The sequence below is a fragment of the Cuculus canorus genome, chromosome 2, assembly GCF_017976375.1.
Source record: "Cuculus canorus isolate bCucCan1 chromosome 2, bCucCan1.pri, whole genome shotgun sequence".
NCBI classification, from domain to species: Eukaryota; Metazoa; Chordata; class Aves; order Cuculiformes; family Cuculidae; genus Cuculus; species Cuculus canorus.
In genome coordinates, this window is record NC_071402.1 from 157,233,797 (window position 1) to 157,249,653 (window position 15,857).

Genomic DNA, 15,857 nt, shown 5'->3' on the forward strand with positions numbered 1-15,857 from the left:
AACTCACCTCGTATTTTGGGGTACAGAAGAATACAGTAAAGACATTAAAAAATCCTGCATTCCCTGCCTATTTTTAACAGTGGAATGAAGTATTCAGTCAGTTGTGGAAGTTGGACGGTGATGCAAAAGATAGTCTGGAGAACCAGGATATGCTCTGAAATACTTGCTTTTTTTTTCAACTGAAATTTTGATGAACAGGAAAGGCTTACAGGATGGAAGTAGAGTCATGAAAAATGTTGAACACAGGTCAAACATCTTAAGAAGACAAATCGTCAGACTATTTCATAATTTCTCAGGCTATTTAACATATGTCATCAAAATATTCTAAAAGGTCTATCTCTTTCCATCTGCTTAACTCCTTTCTCAAAAAGCCAAGTGCTAATTAGAAAGCTTTGAGACTGGGAAGCACAGGTCACTGAAGTCAGGGTCAGTTTTTCAGACGGGCTTTGAAGGGAGCTAGGACCGACCTCGAATTCAGTAAGCTCCTGTCCGTTTAATACAACTACATTCACAATCACCACAGTAAGGATCTTCCTATCCACTGTGTCCTATTAGCAATTCTGGGATATTTATAATGTATTGTATGTTGTATCATATCCTGTCAGAAAACTGCAAGAAACTGTCAAAAATCTCAAAGATATATTTTGCAGCAAAAATGTCTGACTCTCGAATGTGCTTGTATATAGACATGAGTATCCACTTTATTGCTACCATATCTTCCCCATATTTACCACTCTTGATTTTGACGGACAATAAAACATGCAATCACGACAGGAGTGACATGACTCCCATCACCAGCAATGTGTTCAATTATTCTAGAAAGTCCTCCCCTCAGCATGCAATCTCTGGCACAGTCTTGATCTCAGAAGCTTTCAACCCCAAAGGTAAAGACCTATTTCCAATCTTTCTCTTCAGCCAGTTAAGCTGATTATTTCAGGAGTCTTTTTGGCTAAAAATGACTGCCTAGAGGATATTTTCAGTGTTTGTTTTCTCTTTCTAACCTGATTACCTATGGAAGAAGAGAAGTTGAGACACGGATTGCCTTATAGTCATTTAGAAGAATGTATTTTCAAGATTGGTTTTAAGACATTAGAGTAATGCTTGAATGCTCCTCTGTGTATTGGATTGTGTTTACCTGACTATATTTAACTGTACAGGCTTACACAGAACAGTACTCTTTGAAGATACACGCCCATGCTTATAAAGGTATGTATTTACTCATAGGTATTCTGTATGTGACCATACAGCCATACTTCTTTATTTTGTTTATAAACCTTATGTAATTAGTATTATCTTGAGAAAAATGAAGACAATTTTATTAGCTCTACACTGAATTTGGTAGAGCGTTTAATTTTCATGAACACAGAATAACAGAACAGTAATAACTGAACATACTTATTTTCCAACTATTGCAAGTGTTCCTTGAAATTAAAGAGAAATTTATCCCTTTCTTCACATGTAGCATGCTTGCCTAAAGGTGGCGTTCATGTCATCTAATCCCAAAGAACTGAAACCTACCTGTCAAAGTCCATCAGCCAGTTCACTCAACCGAAACCACAACAACTGTTCTTGGAATGTTTCCACCTCTTCCCAGTGGTTTTGAAGAAGGGCTAAATGAGCAGCTTTAGACAAGATTCCTTGTTTTAGGTAGATAATTTTAGATGATTAATCTAAACTCCCCAACAAGCCTCCCTCAATGATCAATGAAGGCAGACAAGCAGTTTCAAAGAAGGATTCCTCCTACCTCTCTCAGACAACTATTTGAGGACAGTGACTCACTGTACAGAAGCCTGTTTCCCTCCATTAACTCCCTCCACGCTAATGAAATGCTTAAACAGACTGATTTTTCCACATCTTCACTTGGCTTTGGAGGAAGTTTTAAGGTCTGCAGGGACCAGATCCCTAAAAGAAAAATGTACATCCCTCCAATATGAATTAGCCAAGAGTAGCTAAATCAGAGATTTAGGCATCCAATTCTGTTCTCTTGGAAGCTTAGCATCTTGCCACAGATCTGGATCCATATGCCTGTTACTATAAGAAACGCTGTGTTAGAGCAAATGTACAGCTCAATGATAACCCACCTATATTTCCATTCTCACCTCCATTCATTAGATCAGACTGAACCCCTTTCCCAGAAATATGAAAAGCTGGTATGTGTCTGAACAAGAAAGAAGTTTAGCTCAGCAGGAAGGACAGTGAATGCAGTCTTTTCTGTTTCCCATCCCTGTGTCCTTAGAGTCTGAGCTCTTAAAACAGGAAAAGTAAGCTCTATGCATTTCAGCATTCTCTGTTCCTTGTCACCTACAAGCAAATGGTAATTTTTAATGTCAAGGACTCTATTCTGCAAGGAACAAAGTATATCCTGCAAAATACAGCTTCCTGTGGAGCTGATAAGAGGTAAAAGTACCCAGTTCCACAGAAGAAGTTTTCAGGAGTACTTTTCTGGTTTATTCTTCATTTCTTTGCAGAATCCACACTAGGTTTATTTCTCTGCTCTGACATGATTTTTTTGAATATGAAAGGACTGCTTACTCAATACATCCTGTACGTCTCTGGCTTTCCTTGACTGTCTGACTTATGGTGCAAAGCTTCCCACAAGACCTAGTTTGAGACAGGAAAACCACTGATATTTAGAACACTGACTCTTAGCAGACTTCTAGTTGGAGTTTGTATACGAGAAATAGTTTGCAGCCAAAAGCTACATAAATCATGTAGTCTGTAGAATTTCTTTTATTATGGGCACAGTCTGATGCAATATGCTAAAACATTAAAATGATGTGTGGCAGCCCACAGATGTGCATTATACATCACTTCATGTTAGCTCCACTCTGCTGACAGCTGCAAGAATAAGTTGTGCATCTATTATGTATAAAAAGACTAGTCCAGATGCCAAAGTTACTCTACCTGTAGCAGTGTAACACTGTAGGCTGATTAGTTTTCTCTGAAAGAAGGGTATTACACTTGATATTAACTACACGTGACAAGGTTTACACAGCAAGGACCTATATCTTATCACTTGTATATAAAGCTGTGTAAATACAGAGGGGAAAATGAGTTCCAAAGGATGCAATATGAAGATGTGAAAATTTACATCCCACCTTTAACTTCTTAAAATCGAAGGGTCATGACTAATCTTTAGCCATCTAGGATCTCACTATTATGAGTGGAAGAAAACAGGCCCCAGAGGAACATTGACCCCATCTGTCTTTCTCAGGACAAAATAAAATGCCTCCCAGGAAGATGACTGTCTCCCCCTTGACTGCAGCAGCAGTCTGAATCGCAGCCTACACTAAACATTTAACTGTGAAATGGCTAAAGTTAGACTTAATAAGTCCCTGGGAATCACACTCACAGGAAGGTTTCCAAACATTTCTCTGAGGCTGAGGAGAAAAAGGAGATATGACTGTACTTGTACTTACAGCAGCTCTTGCTAACCAGCCCAGGCAATTCCAGCAGTAGAGCGTGAAGCTTAGGGAGGGATATATGTGCTTGTATTGTGTCTCTGTGCTCATATATCTTCCCTGATGTTTAATGTTACAATCTCACCTGCTGCCTCCAGTGCATAGCAGACATAAGTAGTTCATGCTCCTGCTTTGTGATAGTATAAGTACAAACATCAGTGCCTTTTCAAAGAGTAAATGCATCAAATTCTTGAGAATGAACTAATGAACTATTCCTTTTCAGTTATCCTTCTTCTCAGCAAAGTTACCTTTCTCAGGACAACTGGGACAATAAACCCTCCTCTTCTGTCCTTCTAAAGCCATTCTACAGCTACTCTGATATAGGGATTATTTTCTGCCCTTTGGAAACCATATTTCTAGTGAATTAAAAGAAAAGACATGTATTAATGGCATTTTAGGGACAGAAAATTTCAAAGAAAAGAGCTGGGTCAAACCTGTAACTGGAAATATTTTTTTTTCATCATTCCCAATCCCTATTCCCTTTTTTTTTTTTTTTTTAAATCCTTTCCTTATTTGTCTTAATTTCTGCCTGTTCTGCTCTGAGGAAAGTTACTCTGTGAAGAGCCCCAACTCTGCACCCTGCGGGGCAGCGGCAGAGCCATCCAGCTGTGGCTAATCGGCTCAGGAACCAGATGTGCGATGTCCCGTCCCACCCTAAACCCCTCCAGAACCCAAAAGCATCACCCCCGGGGTACTCACCAGCGGGAGAAGCAGCCAGCACAAACTTAGCATCCTCTGCAGCAGCCGCCGGGTCCTCTCCGCTCCCTCTGCCTGTTGTGAAGCTGCCAAAAGCCGGAGCTCAGCCCGCCTCCACCTCCACCTCCCCAAGATCCTCCCCGGAGAGCTTTGCACCTCCTTTCCCGAACCCCCAGGTCCCTCCTGGAGGAGCCCGGCACCTTCGAACCCCGCAGGACCAGGTTTGTGGCTAAGGAAAGGAGATTATTCAGCATCCTCGTGGGATTTTAGATCCACGCCTTCTGGTTGCCCACCTGCAAAACTGCAGGGAGCTGGAGCTCCGACTGGTCTTCTAGGGTTTATTTAAGAAGCAGATGTTCTCTGTGCAAGAAGAGATGCTGGGTTCACCTCTCTTGCTGGTGGAACCGTGCTTGTGTCCGGTGGCAGCATGTTTTTCAAAGAATCTGGATTTTCAGTGTGACATTCTCCGGGGACTCTCAACAATAGAGTTTCTGCATTTTAGCATCCCAATACTGAGCAGTGGCAGAGGATTTCTTCCACAAGCTATAAGGTCTTTCTGGTCCTTGTGTTAACAAAGATGCCTCAAACATAGCTTTATTTCTCAGTGCAATAGGCAAAAACTAAAGCCTGTTTTGCCTACAGCTTGGATTATTTTAGGTGGGGGAAAGGCAAAAATTATAGCAATTTTTCACTTGTTAGTGTTCATAGAGCTAGGCACCATTTCTGGGTTTTATCATGGTAAATATTGCACCAAGCTATTTTTAGGGCCTGGGAGATCAGGGCTTGTGGACAAGGAAAAAGCATTTTTCTTAATAAGATTTAAGTGCTATTTCATATCCTGTCTATCAGTCATTATTTCCCAATGGTGTTAAACACAAAAGTTCAGTCAGAGGAGATTCAGAGCTCTCCTAAGTTACCCCAAAATAGGCATCTAACACCGTTAGCGGAAATAAATATTTCTGCAGCTTTCTTTGTAAGTGTGACGCTCTCCTATAAGTTCTATATATCATGTTTGCTAACTCCACCTAGATATTTCAGATATACAGGGACACCTTCAGCAGCATTCCTTCCCTATGTTTAAGAAACTGAATCATGTCAGTGGAATTTATTAATTTCTCTCTTTGCACCCTGCTAGTCCTGACTAAATCACTCAGTTGCAATGAGAACCTAGACAAACTGTACGTGTGTGGACAATTGTATTAAAGTTCTGAAATGTAAGTGGTGTCTATGAGGATATTTCCCACCTCGGTATTGTAAATAAAAGGAATTTGGATCTAAAATTAAACATAGTCCCCAAGTTTATACTAAAGAGACAGTCAGTTCTACAATCTGTGTAGAATAAAGAGAGAGAGGAAGGCACAGATTTTTGGGATAACATTTGTAACCTAATTCTCATTTCCCTCCTCTTTTCTATATGTTTTTCATTAGTACATAATGGCATCTGTTCACTTACTTACACAGATAAGCTTCAAATGCTACTGCATAAATTAAATTTTTTATAAAATAAAGATATTAAAACCTAAGAGAAAATCATTTCATATCTGATTTTGACTGGTTTTCCACACTTACAATGGATGATTTAAAGCTTTGGCCAGCTCTCACTAGTTAATATGGTTGTTCTCATCACACTGGAATAATTTTTAGGATCCCGTTACAAGGCAGACATGATATCAGGCAGATCCTAATTCTAATGCAAAGGAAAATGCAAAGCAGAGGCCTATCAAAACCCCTCAGGGTAGGAAAAGATTATAATTACTGTTGAACAGAGCATTCGAGACCATAGAATAACAGAATAATTTAGGTCAGAAGAAACCCGTGAAGATCTCACCCCAACCACCTCCTCCCCTCAAAACAGGTAAGTTTTCAAAGTCAGGGTGTGTTGCTCAGGGATTTGATGTCTGTGTTTCAAAAAAAAATATCTTAAGGGTCATACTGTAAATACAAAAATGCAATTAAATTAGTAGCAGCATGCAAGCTGCGCATTCTTTTCTCCAAAGTAACAAGTGGTGGGATGAGGAAAATGGCCTCAGGTTGCACCAGGGGAAGTGTAGTCTGGATATTAGGAAAAATTTCTTTACTGAAAACATTGGCAAAGCCTGCCCAGGGCAGTCGTGGAGTCACCATCTCTGGAGGTGTTCAAAAAATGTGTAGATGGGGCACTTTGGGACATGCTTTACCAGGCAGAGTGGTGTTGGGCTGATGGTTGGACTTGATGATCTTAGAGATCTTTTCCAACCCTTATGATTCTATGACATTCCAGTCCAAAATATTTCAACTGGATACCATTATTTAAGACCTCTCAGGTCACTTCCGACGAAATCTTTCAGGTTATCACACCCAGTCTCTCACTTTGGAGAAAAAGCAAGCAAGAATAAATTTTCTTGGTAGATTTTTTTTTTGTAGTTTCTTGACAAAGGTGTTCATAAGCTGTTCTTAGGAGAAAGTATTTCTTCTTCTAGCAGATGTGGTCTCTCAGTGCTTCCTTCGGTCTAAATTTTCTCTCCTCCACTTGCTTTTTCAAGCTGATCTCTATCTGATCTAAAAACCAGGCCACATTCCAATCCTTGAGCTCTAAATAGATTAGCTGAAAACTCCTCTTCTAACAGTTTTTGTCCATGGTCATACAGAAAACAAAACCTGCTCTTGTTGTTTTTTTTTTAACATCTCACTGTAGTTAATGTTATAAACCTCATTACATTAAAGCGTCTGAGTTTCTTCATCTACTTATATCCCCTCTTTATATTAAATAGATCTTTTTGTAGGCTAAAATCTTATTTAGGCTAAAGCCTAATTTCTATTCATCATATTTGTTTACTTTATTCCTCCTACTCTTTGTTATTTCTCTGAATGTACCCAAAGAGGACCCAATAATGAAATATACAGGAAAGTAACCATACTTTTCATAATCTCTTGTATGCTAATTTCATAATCTCTTGTATGCTCTGAAGCATTTTGCTACTTTTCATCACAAAACCATTCCTTGCCTGCTAAGCTGACTATAACTAAGCAATTTGTTTTTCTTCAGCAATCATAGGATAACCAATCTAAGATAACAAACAGCTCTGTTTTCCTACTGCTCTACACCACCACCCTGGGCTCAGAATATAATACTGATGTGCATAAAAACATCCTCTTTTCAGCATCAACAAGCATTCTATCTGTGCGATGATATGAAACTTAATCAATGAAACAATAGACCTGAGATTCTTCCTAATCCCCATCATGGATATTCTGAATCAATTGATGTCATTTAATGAAAATGACTTGACATTTACTGAGCTACTTAGAACCTTTGTAGAAGCTGGAGAATGTTTTTTCGATACCATATGCTACTTGAATGAGGCTGCTGCATAACAAAAATTTTTCTGATAGACAGTTGTGTTTCCTCTGCATGCAAATATAAGCACGTCTTTAGACTGTAAAAGTATAGTGCACCAGCACCACATGGCAATAAGAGCCATCAGCCAGAGAATAAAGGGGAATCCATTGACATTTCTAAACCATCTTTTGATAAATCTGACTAAAGACACAAAAGAAAAATCCCTGGAAGTATGGGAAGAAGGCTGCAATTACTGAAAGCACGTAAACTAGTGGTCAGGGAGAACATGGCATTACTGACAAACATGTTGCAACTATAATTAAAAACAAAACTCTACTGTACTTAAAAAATGGAGAGTATATAAAAAAAGATGGAAACTTTTCTCCTGAGGATGACCTCTGTGTGATGTTAGAGAGAGTGGGGTGAAAGCAGGAAGATAAAACATCTGAAGAAACAGTTTGGCTTTGAGATACTAAAGACATAAGGCACTAAATATCAGAAAACGAGTGCTTAGAGTTGCATGAGGATAAGTTATCCAATTCATTGTCTTTGTATACAGTAACTGTGTTATCTATTTACTATTTTACTCAGGTAAAATTGACTCCTGCTGTGTCCTGAGGCTCTGACTCCATACGTTGCCATATTCTGTTACTGCTACCTGGCCTGAGTCCAGAGACACCACAGAAATACAGGCAGAGATGCAGTCTAATTTTCTAGAATCATGGACACCTGGGTCATATGGATTCTGTCCCACAGGTTTTAATCTGTAAATTTAATTCCACCCAAACATCTAAGATGCTTTCTGAATTTGAAGAACATACCCTACCTGCACCTCTCTGCCACAGACATGCTATGTAGATACTTTTAAAAATAAACTCCTTTAATCTTTTTTAGTATTTCTACTTTAAAAAATAAATCTGTTAGCAATTCTTTCTGTAGTTCTACTATATCTTATTTGTTGAATAAGAAAGAATTTTTTTCAAACCTAGGGGAAGTTACTTTTCCCAGTGACACACACTGCAATCTTCATTCCTATTAATAGTCTCTAAAGAGTTGACAAACCAGCTGTTCCTGTCTTCAGAAAGTGTTTTATTCATTATATTATTCATTTGTTTTCTTGCTTTCCTCTGGCTGTTTCAACTCAAATTCACGCCTGTGTTTTTCAAGATGAGTACCACAATACTGATATTTATTCACTAAAATGTGGGCTTCAGACAAATTTTGCTCCTTTCATAAGGGCCAAGAAAAGATCCATGTTTCTTCTAGCTATAAGTTGAATCTACACAATATATGATAGGTAGACATACGTAATCTATTTTTAACAACACAGAAGCTCAGTAACTAGTTTATATCTGTCTCTGCTTCTTTAATGCTTAATAAAGAGAAAGAAGGAAATCTTTTGTCCAGACTTTTCTCTATGATTATGCCAATTTCTCCACTGACTGTAGAAGGGGCTCAGACAGCTAACTTGTCTTACATCCCTAGTAGTATTTGTCTCATTTCAGACATTAGAAGTGTACGTGTGAACTGATTATTCCAGAATATTTTCACCGTCATAGACAGAATTGAATACAATTTACCTGACATAATTTAGATGTCTACAGAGGAGAAGATAATCAGTTCCTCAGGGCATACTCCTCTCCACCGTCTTTAAAAGGAGGATAGGATGATTGCTCAGATGTAGGTGTTTACTTTAGGGGTGAAATTCCACACGCTGGTATGAACACCTAATGTAGGCATCTATTTGGCTCTGTAGGCTGGAAAAGTGAGCTCCTTCTGTGGTTAATAGCCAGTCTAAACTAATTAACTAGATTTCCTTTACAGTTATGGCAACATCATAGAAAGTTTATGTCATAAACTCATTTGTGATGGGAGGTAATGAGCCCTGAACCATTCTCTCTCTTTAAAGTAAATTCAAAGACAGATGAAAGTTGGAATTTGTTAAAGACATTGAGAAACAGCAGCATGTAGGTGTCTAGATGCAGATTGATTGTTTAAGCTTCCACTGAGATCAGTAGTCAACTAAAATGGCACCTCCATGTAGCCTTTTGAATGGTTCTTTAGACTCTATTGATTGTATTGGCTAAGAACCCATATAGCTTTATACACCTCAAGGCTCAATTAGGTTGCCCAGTAATAGGTGAGTAGTGCCAACTGGGATGTTTTAGCATCTTTAACACTCATAAGAGGGTGGCAGGTACGAAACATGGACACTGAAATCATGGCAGGTTGAGGCTACCTGGGCAAATGGACATAAATTCCTATATGTGAGCAAATCAATCAAGCCCTGAAGTCAAATAAAATAAATCCCAGCCAGAGTAGCACTCTGATTTAGGCTGACTTTTAACATACATCTTCAGGAAGATGATACTCACGCTATGTGTTTCTCCAAGATTATTTTAATACCAACACCTGGATGCACTCCTTTACCCAAACCTGTTTTTTCATGCAGTGAGAAACTGTTTCTCCTTAGGATGCTAAGCTTCTTGTACGGTTTTATGATCTGGTTATAGTATAATTTCACTGCCTTCATTTAAAGCAGACTCTTCAATCTCACCTAAAAATATAATAAATATATAAATATAATATATATATATAATAAATATATAGTCTAGAGGAAATATTCTAATTACATTTTTGTTTCTTGGTTGTTGTCTTTCTGCATATTACAAGGAACTACATAACTAAATGTTGTACAATTCATATCTGGACTCCAGCTAAGGAAGGAATGACATCCATTACTTTACAAGTACAATGCTAGTTCCTCCAGATACACTAAAGAGTTGAGAACATGTAGAGGGCCCCTAAGTTAATTATCTTCTTCATCTTCCTAGGTGAGGTAAAATAATCGCTCATAGCAGAATGTAGTTTCTGAGGTGATTTTAAAGATGCATAGATGTTGATACAAACATTAGCAGTTGCATGAATATTGTTAATGTCATTAATTTCCATTCTTTCACTGGAAGACATTGCTGGACAATTCTAACTGTCCCAGTGCTAATACAATGCAGCTATAACAAGCCAGAGTCTTCTGCTGTCAAAAATTATGGTAGGGCAGTATTTACTGCACCTTCCTCTGTTATTCTTCTCATTAAACATAAGGAAGTATGGTCAGTTCTGTTATGAATATACACCAAGAGAGAAACCTTCCTCTTAAAAATGAAGAGAAGACTGTCTTTTCACCACTAATTTTTCAAAATAACGGCAAAGATCTTGTGTCCCAGTTCCTCCTGTCATTCAACATGATCTTCGTAGTATTTCTTTCTAGTGTCTCAGCTTTGTGTAAGTATCGTGTGTCATTCAGTTCATCTCAAACCCCAAACTGTTGGGAAGGGCTTTCCGAGTATTTATCCGAGCTGGTGTCTACGCCAGCAAATCAAAATGGGCAAGTGCCCATTCTGTGGCTGCAAGAACGAGTATTACGGTAGTTCGTCTCCATATGGCCAGCTTCTCCTTCCCCCAGAAAGAGCCTGGGCTCATTCTTACCATCTATTGGAAACAGTTTCTGGACTGTGCTATCACTTGAGTTGTGCCCAGACAGGAACTAAAGGAGTGTTACACCAAACCATGGCAGGTAGTGTGCTAACAATGAGACAACACAGATGCCACCAGCACACCAATGTTTCTATCTATCCCTGGCCTTCCTTATTTTCTTCTTTCCATGCCATGCTGATAACCCTCCTCTAATCTGACGTGGGCAGAAGTGAGGACAAAGAGTCACTAAAATGGAAGTGAACCAGATGCAGAATCACTACATCCATCAAAGACCATGAATGAAGACAGAGGAAAACAGTGAGCATTACAGCAAGCCTGTGTGCTACCACTACCTACCCAATTAACTCAGACACACACCCATGAGTTTTCAAGAGATGATAAAGGTGCAAATATTTTCACAGAGGGGTTTGAAGCCTATGACAAGCATCACTTCTGTGAGGAACAGTGTAAAGAAGGTGATACATGAGAGAGACGTAAACACTTTATGCTTGAGTTTGATGAGTTTTCCAATTTCTTAACAGTCATAGGACAGCATAAAGAAGAGCCATCTATGAGGATGATTAGCTAAGCGTTTATTACCTTTGGATTAGCCAAGAATTACACATAGAACAAGACTGCAGTATATGAACACACTGATTTTTTAATGATTGCTTAATAGAAAAATAATGCAAAATATCTAAATAGCAATAAATACAAAGACACAACTTTGATACATATTAAGCCACCTTTCCTAGGTAATGAATTGACACCTGATCCTAAAACATATGAAATTTCTCTCACCTTCTTTGGGTTTTTATGTTGCAGGCATGTAAAGCTGAGCTTCTCACGTGGTAGCTTGATTTGTAATGAAAGAAGAAAAGCAGACATGTTTAGGTGTCTTTTTTTCCTGATTTGTTCATATATTTTTATTTTAATGTTAGACCAACTGAATCCTGTATGCCATTGCCTATACTGAGTAAATGAACTCAACAGATAAATCCTTTATGTGATCTATCCCCTGGAGACTCATTATACTGAGTGCTGGCATTTTGGGAAAAGAGGAGCTAAAGAAGAATGGAATCATAACAGAAACCAAAAGCTTTCCTGTAAAGAAAACTTTGTCTGCTGAAGGCCAAGCACTACAAGCTATGCCTAGGGGGAAATTAATTGACTCGATTTCTGGGAGTGCAAAATACATTAGCTAAAGATTTCTGAATCACTGCCCTGAAATGGGGCAGAATAAAGCTTTGTAGGGGTGAAAATTACTTGTAACAGCTAAAGTTGTAGTCATCGTAGCACTAATATACTAATATTTAGTACCCTAAAAAGTAACTATATGAGGAAAACAGGAGGGCCATCAGTCTTTAGGATTAAATAGTGAATTCTTTTGGTACCTATGTAAAACATACCAACATCAGCCTACTCTCTTCAACATATGTATTTGCACTGTGGAAGGAGAACTATGGAATACCTCCATTTACATTAATCTTGAATGAAATACTTGTATTAGTTTCCTCTAAAAAGACTCAGTCCCTAGGAGTGCCAAATTTAGGATTCTGCTCTGCACTGCTTTGTAGACGGGCAACTTTCTTTCCTTTACCACTGACTACAGGGTACCTAGGGAGACCCTCCCCTAATGTAACGTACTTAACGATTGACAAAGAAGGTGCTGCCAAGTTTGTTCTCTAAATGCTACTGCAAGGAGTCCATGTTAGTAACTGCACAATATGAGTTACCACACATCTCAGAAACAACAATCCCTTCATACTCTTGGGAGCTGAAGTATTTCCTGTTTCACAAATATTATGACAGGCTACTAATAAGAAAAATATAAACTAGATTAAAAGAACAAAACAAAACACTGTCAGTCTTGGCTATGAAAACTGCTACAGGACACCTTTTCATCATTTTTCTCTTCTTTATTCCCACTTCCCTCCCTACCTTTCTTTCTCTTTCCTTTTCTAGTAAAAAGTACCCACACACACACACTCTTGCCCCCTCAAAAGACTAAATACGTTAAAAAAAAAGTTATGTCTGTCAAAGGGTTTTCAACTAACAGCTTTTAGATTTGATGAGAACCATACTTCAAATAATATGTCTAGCTAAAATGACAATATAAGCTAAGAAGCAATGAACAGGACTATTTGCTAGTGGCAGAACATCTTTTTCATGAAATATCTATCAAAAAAAATAGTATGAAATCCTAATGTATTTTTAGAGCTAGGCTTTTATTTCATGATAACACAAGTGTGGTTGTATCAGATAATTATCACCTTCTCCTCCGATCCATAAGTGCAGGAGGAAAAGTCCATGAATCTCCACCAAGAGAAGATTGATGAAACAAAGGAGGAGTTTTATACTGCAAAATTTGTGAACTTACAGCAGTTTGACTGATCTGCAATAATTTAAGTAATCCACTGGAAAACTGAAAAATTACATTTGACAATATCATGGCATTCACAAGGAAATTAAAAAGAAATCTTGATTTGACTCAAAGTCAGAATATCGTCTAAACTTTTGGCAAATCAGTAAGTCAATATACCATCTGAGAACACGTAAAGGGTCCGTAAAGTTCCAAAATTAATGCTGCACTCGTTTAAATGAGATTGTACTTTGACCAAACATTTCAGAAGAATAGAATATATATTTTATTGCGGTGTCTGATACAGGTTCTAGTTATTAAATATTTTTGTAGTAACTCAACAATATCACAGAACCATGGAATCATAGGATCATAGAATTTTAGAATATTTTGGGTTGGAAGGGACCTAAAAGACCATCTATTCCCAACTCTCTCTGCCATGGGCAAGGACACCTCCCTCCAGATCAGGCTGCCCAGTGCCCCATCCAACCTGGCCTTGAACACCTCCAGGGATTGGGCAGCCACAGCTTCCTTGGGCAACCTGTGCCAGTGCCTCACCACTCTCATGGTGAAGAAATTCTTCCTAATGTCTAGTCTAAATCTGCCCCTCTCCAGTTTATACCCATTTCCCCTCGTCCTATCAGTATAACTCTTTGTAAAAAGTCCTTCCCCAAATTTCTTGTAGCCTTCTTCAGGTATTGTAAGGTCACTATAAAGTCTCCTTGGAGCTTTCTCTTCTCCAGGTTGAACAAGCTCAATTCTCTCAGCCTGTCCTCATATGGGAGGTGCTCCAGCCCTCTCATCATCTTAATGTATTAAAGTTAAGTGGATGTAATTTTGAGTGCTACTTGAAAATCTATATTTCAAGAAAAGAGCAGTGGTGGACAGAGAATGCCACATGAGCCAATTCTGCAACTCAGGTGACATTATTTGAATCCTGTCTAACAACTCAACTATTTCTTGATTTAACCATTCTAGATGACTGAAAGTTATCTATATTGTTTTTATCACAAGTTATATGAGGAATATGCAGTTTTCTATTTATGTTTCTTTCTGTAGGGCTTGCCCATTGTCACTGATATTTATGTAGGGGGCATTATAAATAACAAAAGTAAAACTGTGTAAGAAAAGGCATCAAATCTATTTTCTTCCCATTAAAAAAAAACATGTAACTCAACTATAAGGTGGTTTAGGGTTTTTTTTGAGAGAACTGTGATACAGTGAGTGTGTTGCACAATTATATTAAGAGAATTAAAGTGTTTCTTAAGGCATTTGTTGAGTAATGTAAGAACATTCTGATTGTAAACAGCCATGAAAAATAGCTGCATGAAAACCAAGTAAATATTAGGATTGATCTATACCCAGGAACTCATGAATAGAACCTACATAAAAACTAACTCAGTATTACAATTGATTTACACCTAGGAAAGCAGGAATAAAGAGCAGTGTAATTTTGCCACAGAGCACAGAAAAAGTGACAGACTTACAGTCTGGGATTGTGAGGTTTTACCTTTTCAAAGATCCTATCGTCTGAATTTGCTTATTTGTCCAAAATTTCCTTTCTTTGAAAGACAGTTGTGATGTCCTCCCTCTGCTTTCTCCAGCGATATTTCAAAACTAGTAAAAATACCTCTGGACTTATGGTGATAAGGTCAGAGAACACAAAGCCATAAAGTTCCTCCTGAAAAGGGATAACGTAATTTATACTTTTAAATATAAATAGCTAGATTTCTGTGATGAACATGGTGAACAGTGCATCATTTATACATATTTACTGAGCTCTTTTTCCTGTTGCTTCATTTTTTGTAAACAAGATTTAATTCTCCCAGGTTAATTATTTGAAAAAATAGTGAATGATTCTTGCATAATAACAAATTATCTTTGCCTTGAAGCCTCAGGCAGATGTTACCTTTACATTTTCTAATTACATCAACTTAGCTCCTAGTGCAATTTCTTGATGGAGAAATTACAGCAATTATTTCACGTTTTGGGCTTGTTTGAGTCTGTAGTATGAATACTCACCTGAAGAAGCGATTGCTTCCCTAATTTTTCTTTCTCTCCCTGGGGAAAATAATTTTGAAAAATGAAAATAAATCCCAAGTCCTTCACAAAATCCTTACAATTAATGGTTAAAAAATTTCCTGATGTCATTCTAGTCTGTAAGGAGAATAGAGCTTTACATACAACCCGGCTAAAATACCAGAAGGGGTGATGATGATGATGAAACTGATGAAAAAAAAACCCCGAAAACACACATCATCCTTAACAAATACCTACTCTTAATAACAGTCAGTCACCAATTTATAGAACCAAATGGGTCAACAGGGATTCAAATGTGACCAGCTGAGCCTAAAACGTTGTGCTTAAAGTGAATGACTTGTGTAACAAATAATTAAGCAGTTGATCAGTTTGGCCCAGAACATTTTGCAGAAGCTGCTGAGCTGCAGATTGCTGGAAGTCAGCCAGATATTCTTGGAAGAATCACTGCATATTTGTTGTGCTTTTACACCTTTACTGAGCTTTCTGCTAGAGCCACTGTCAGAGA

At 38.1% G+C, this 15,857-nt stretch overlaps 1 protein-coding gene across 2 annotated transcripts in view; it reads right to left on the reverse strand.

Annotated features, from left to right (window-relative positions):
- Positions 1–4,273, reverse strand: part of LOC104056966 (pituitary adenylate cyclase-activating polypeptide type I receptor) — a 31,696-nt gene extending 27,423 nt beyond the window's left edge. Inside the window, exon 1 of one of the 2 annotated variants that reach the window (XM_009558273.2) lies at positions 4,161–4,273. In XM_009558273.2, coding sequence (XP_009556568.1) covers positions 4,161–4,193 — 33 coding nt within the window. In that variant the 5' untranslated portion in view covers positions 4,194–4,273. The remainder of the gene's footprint in view (positions 1–4,160) is intronic. The other variant, XM_054060757.1, reaches the window with a different exon arrangement.
- Between the last annotated feature and the right edge of the window lie 11,584 nt (positions 4,274–15,857).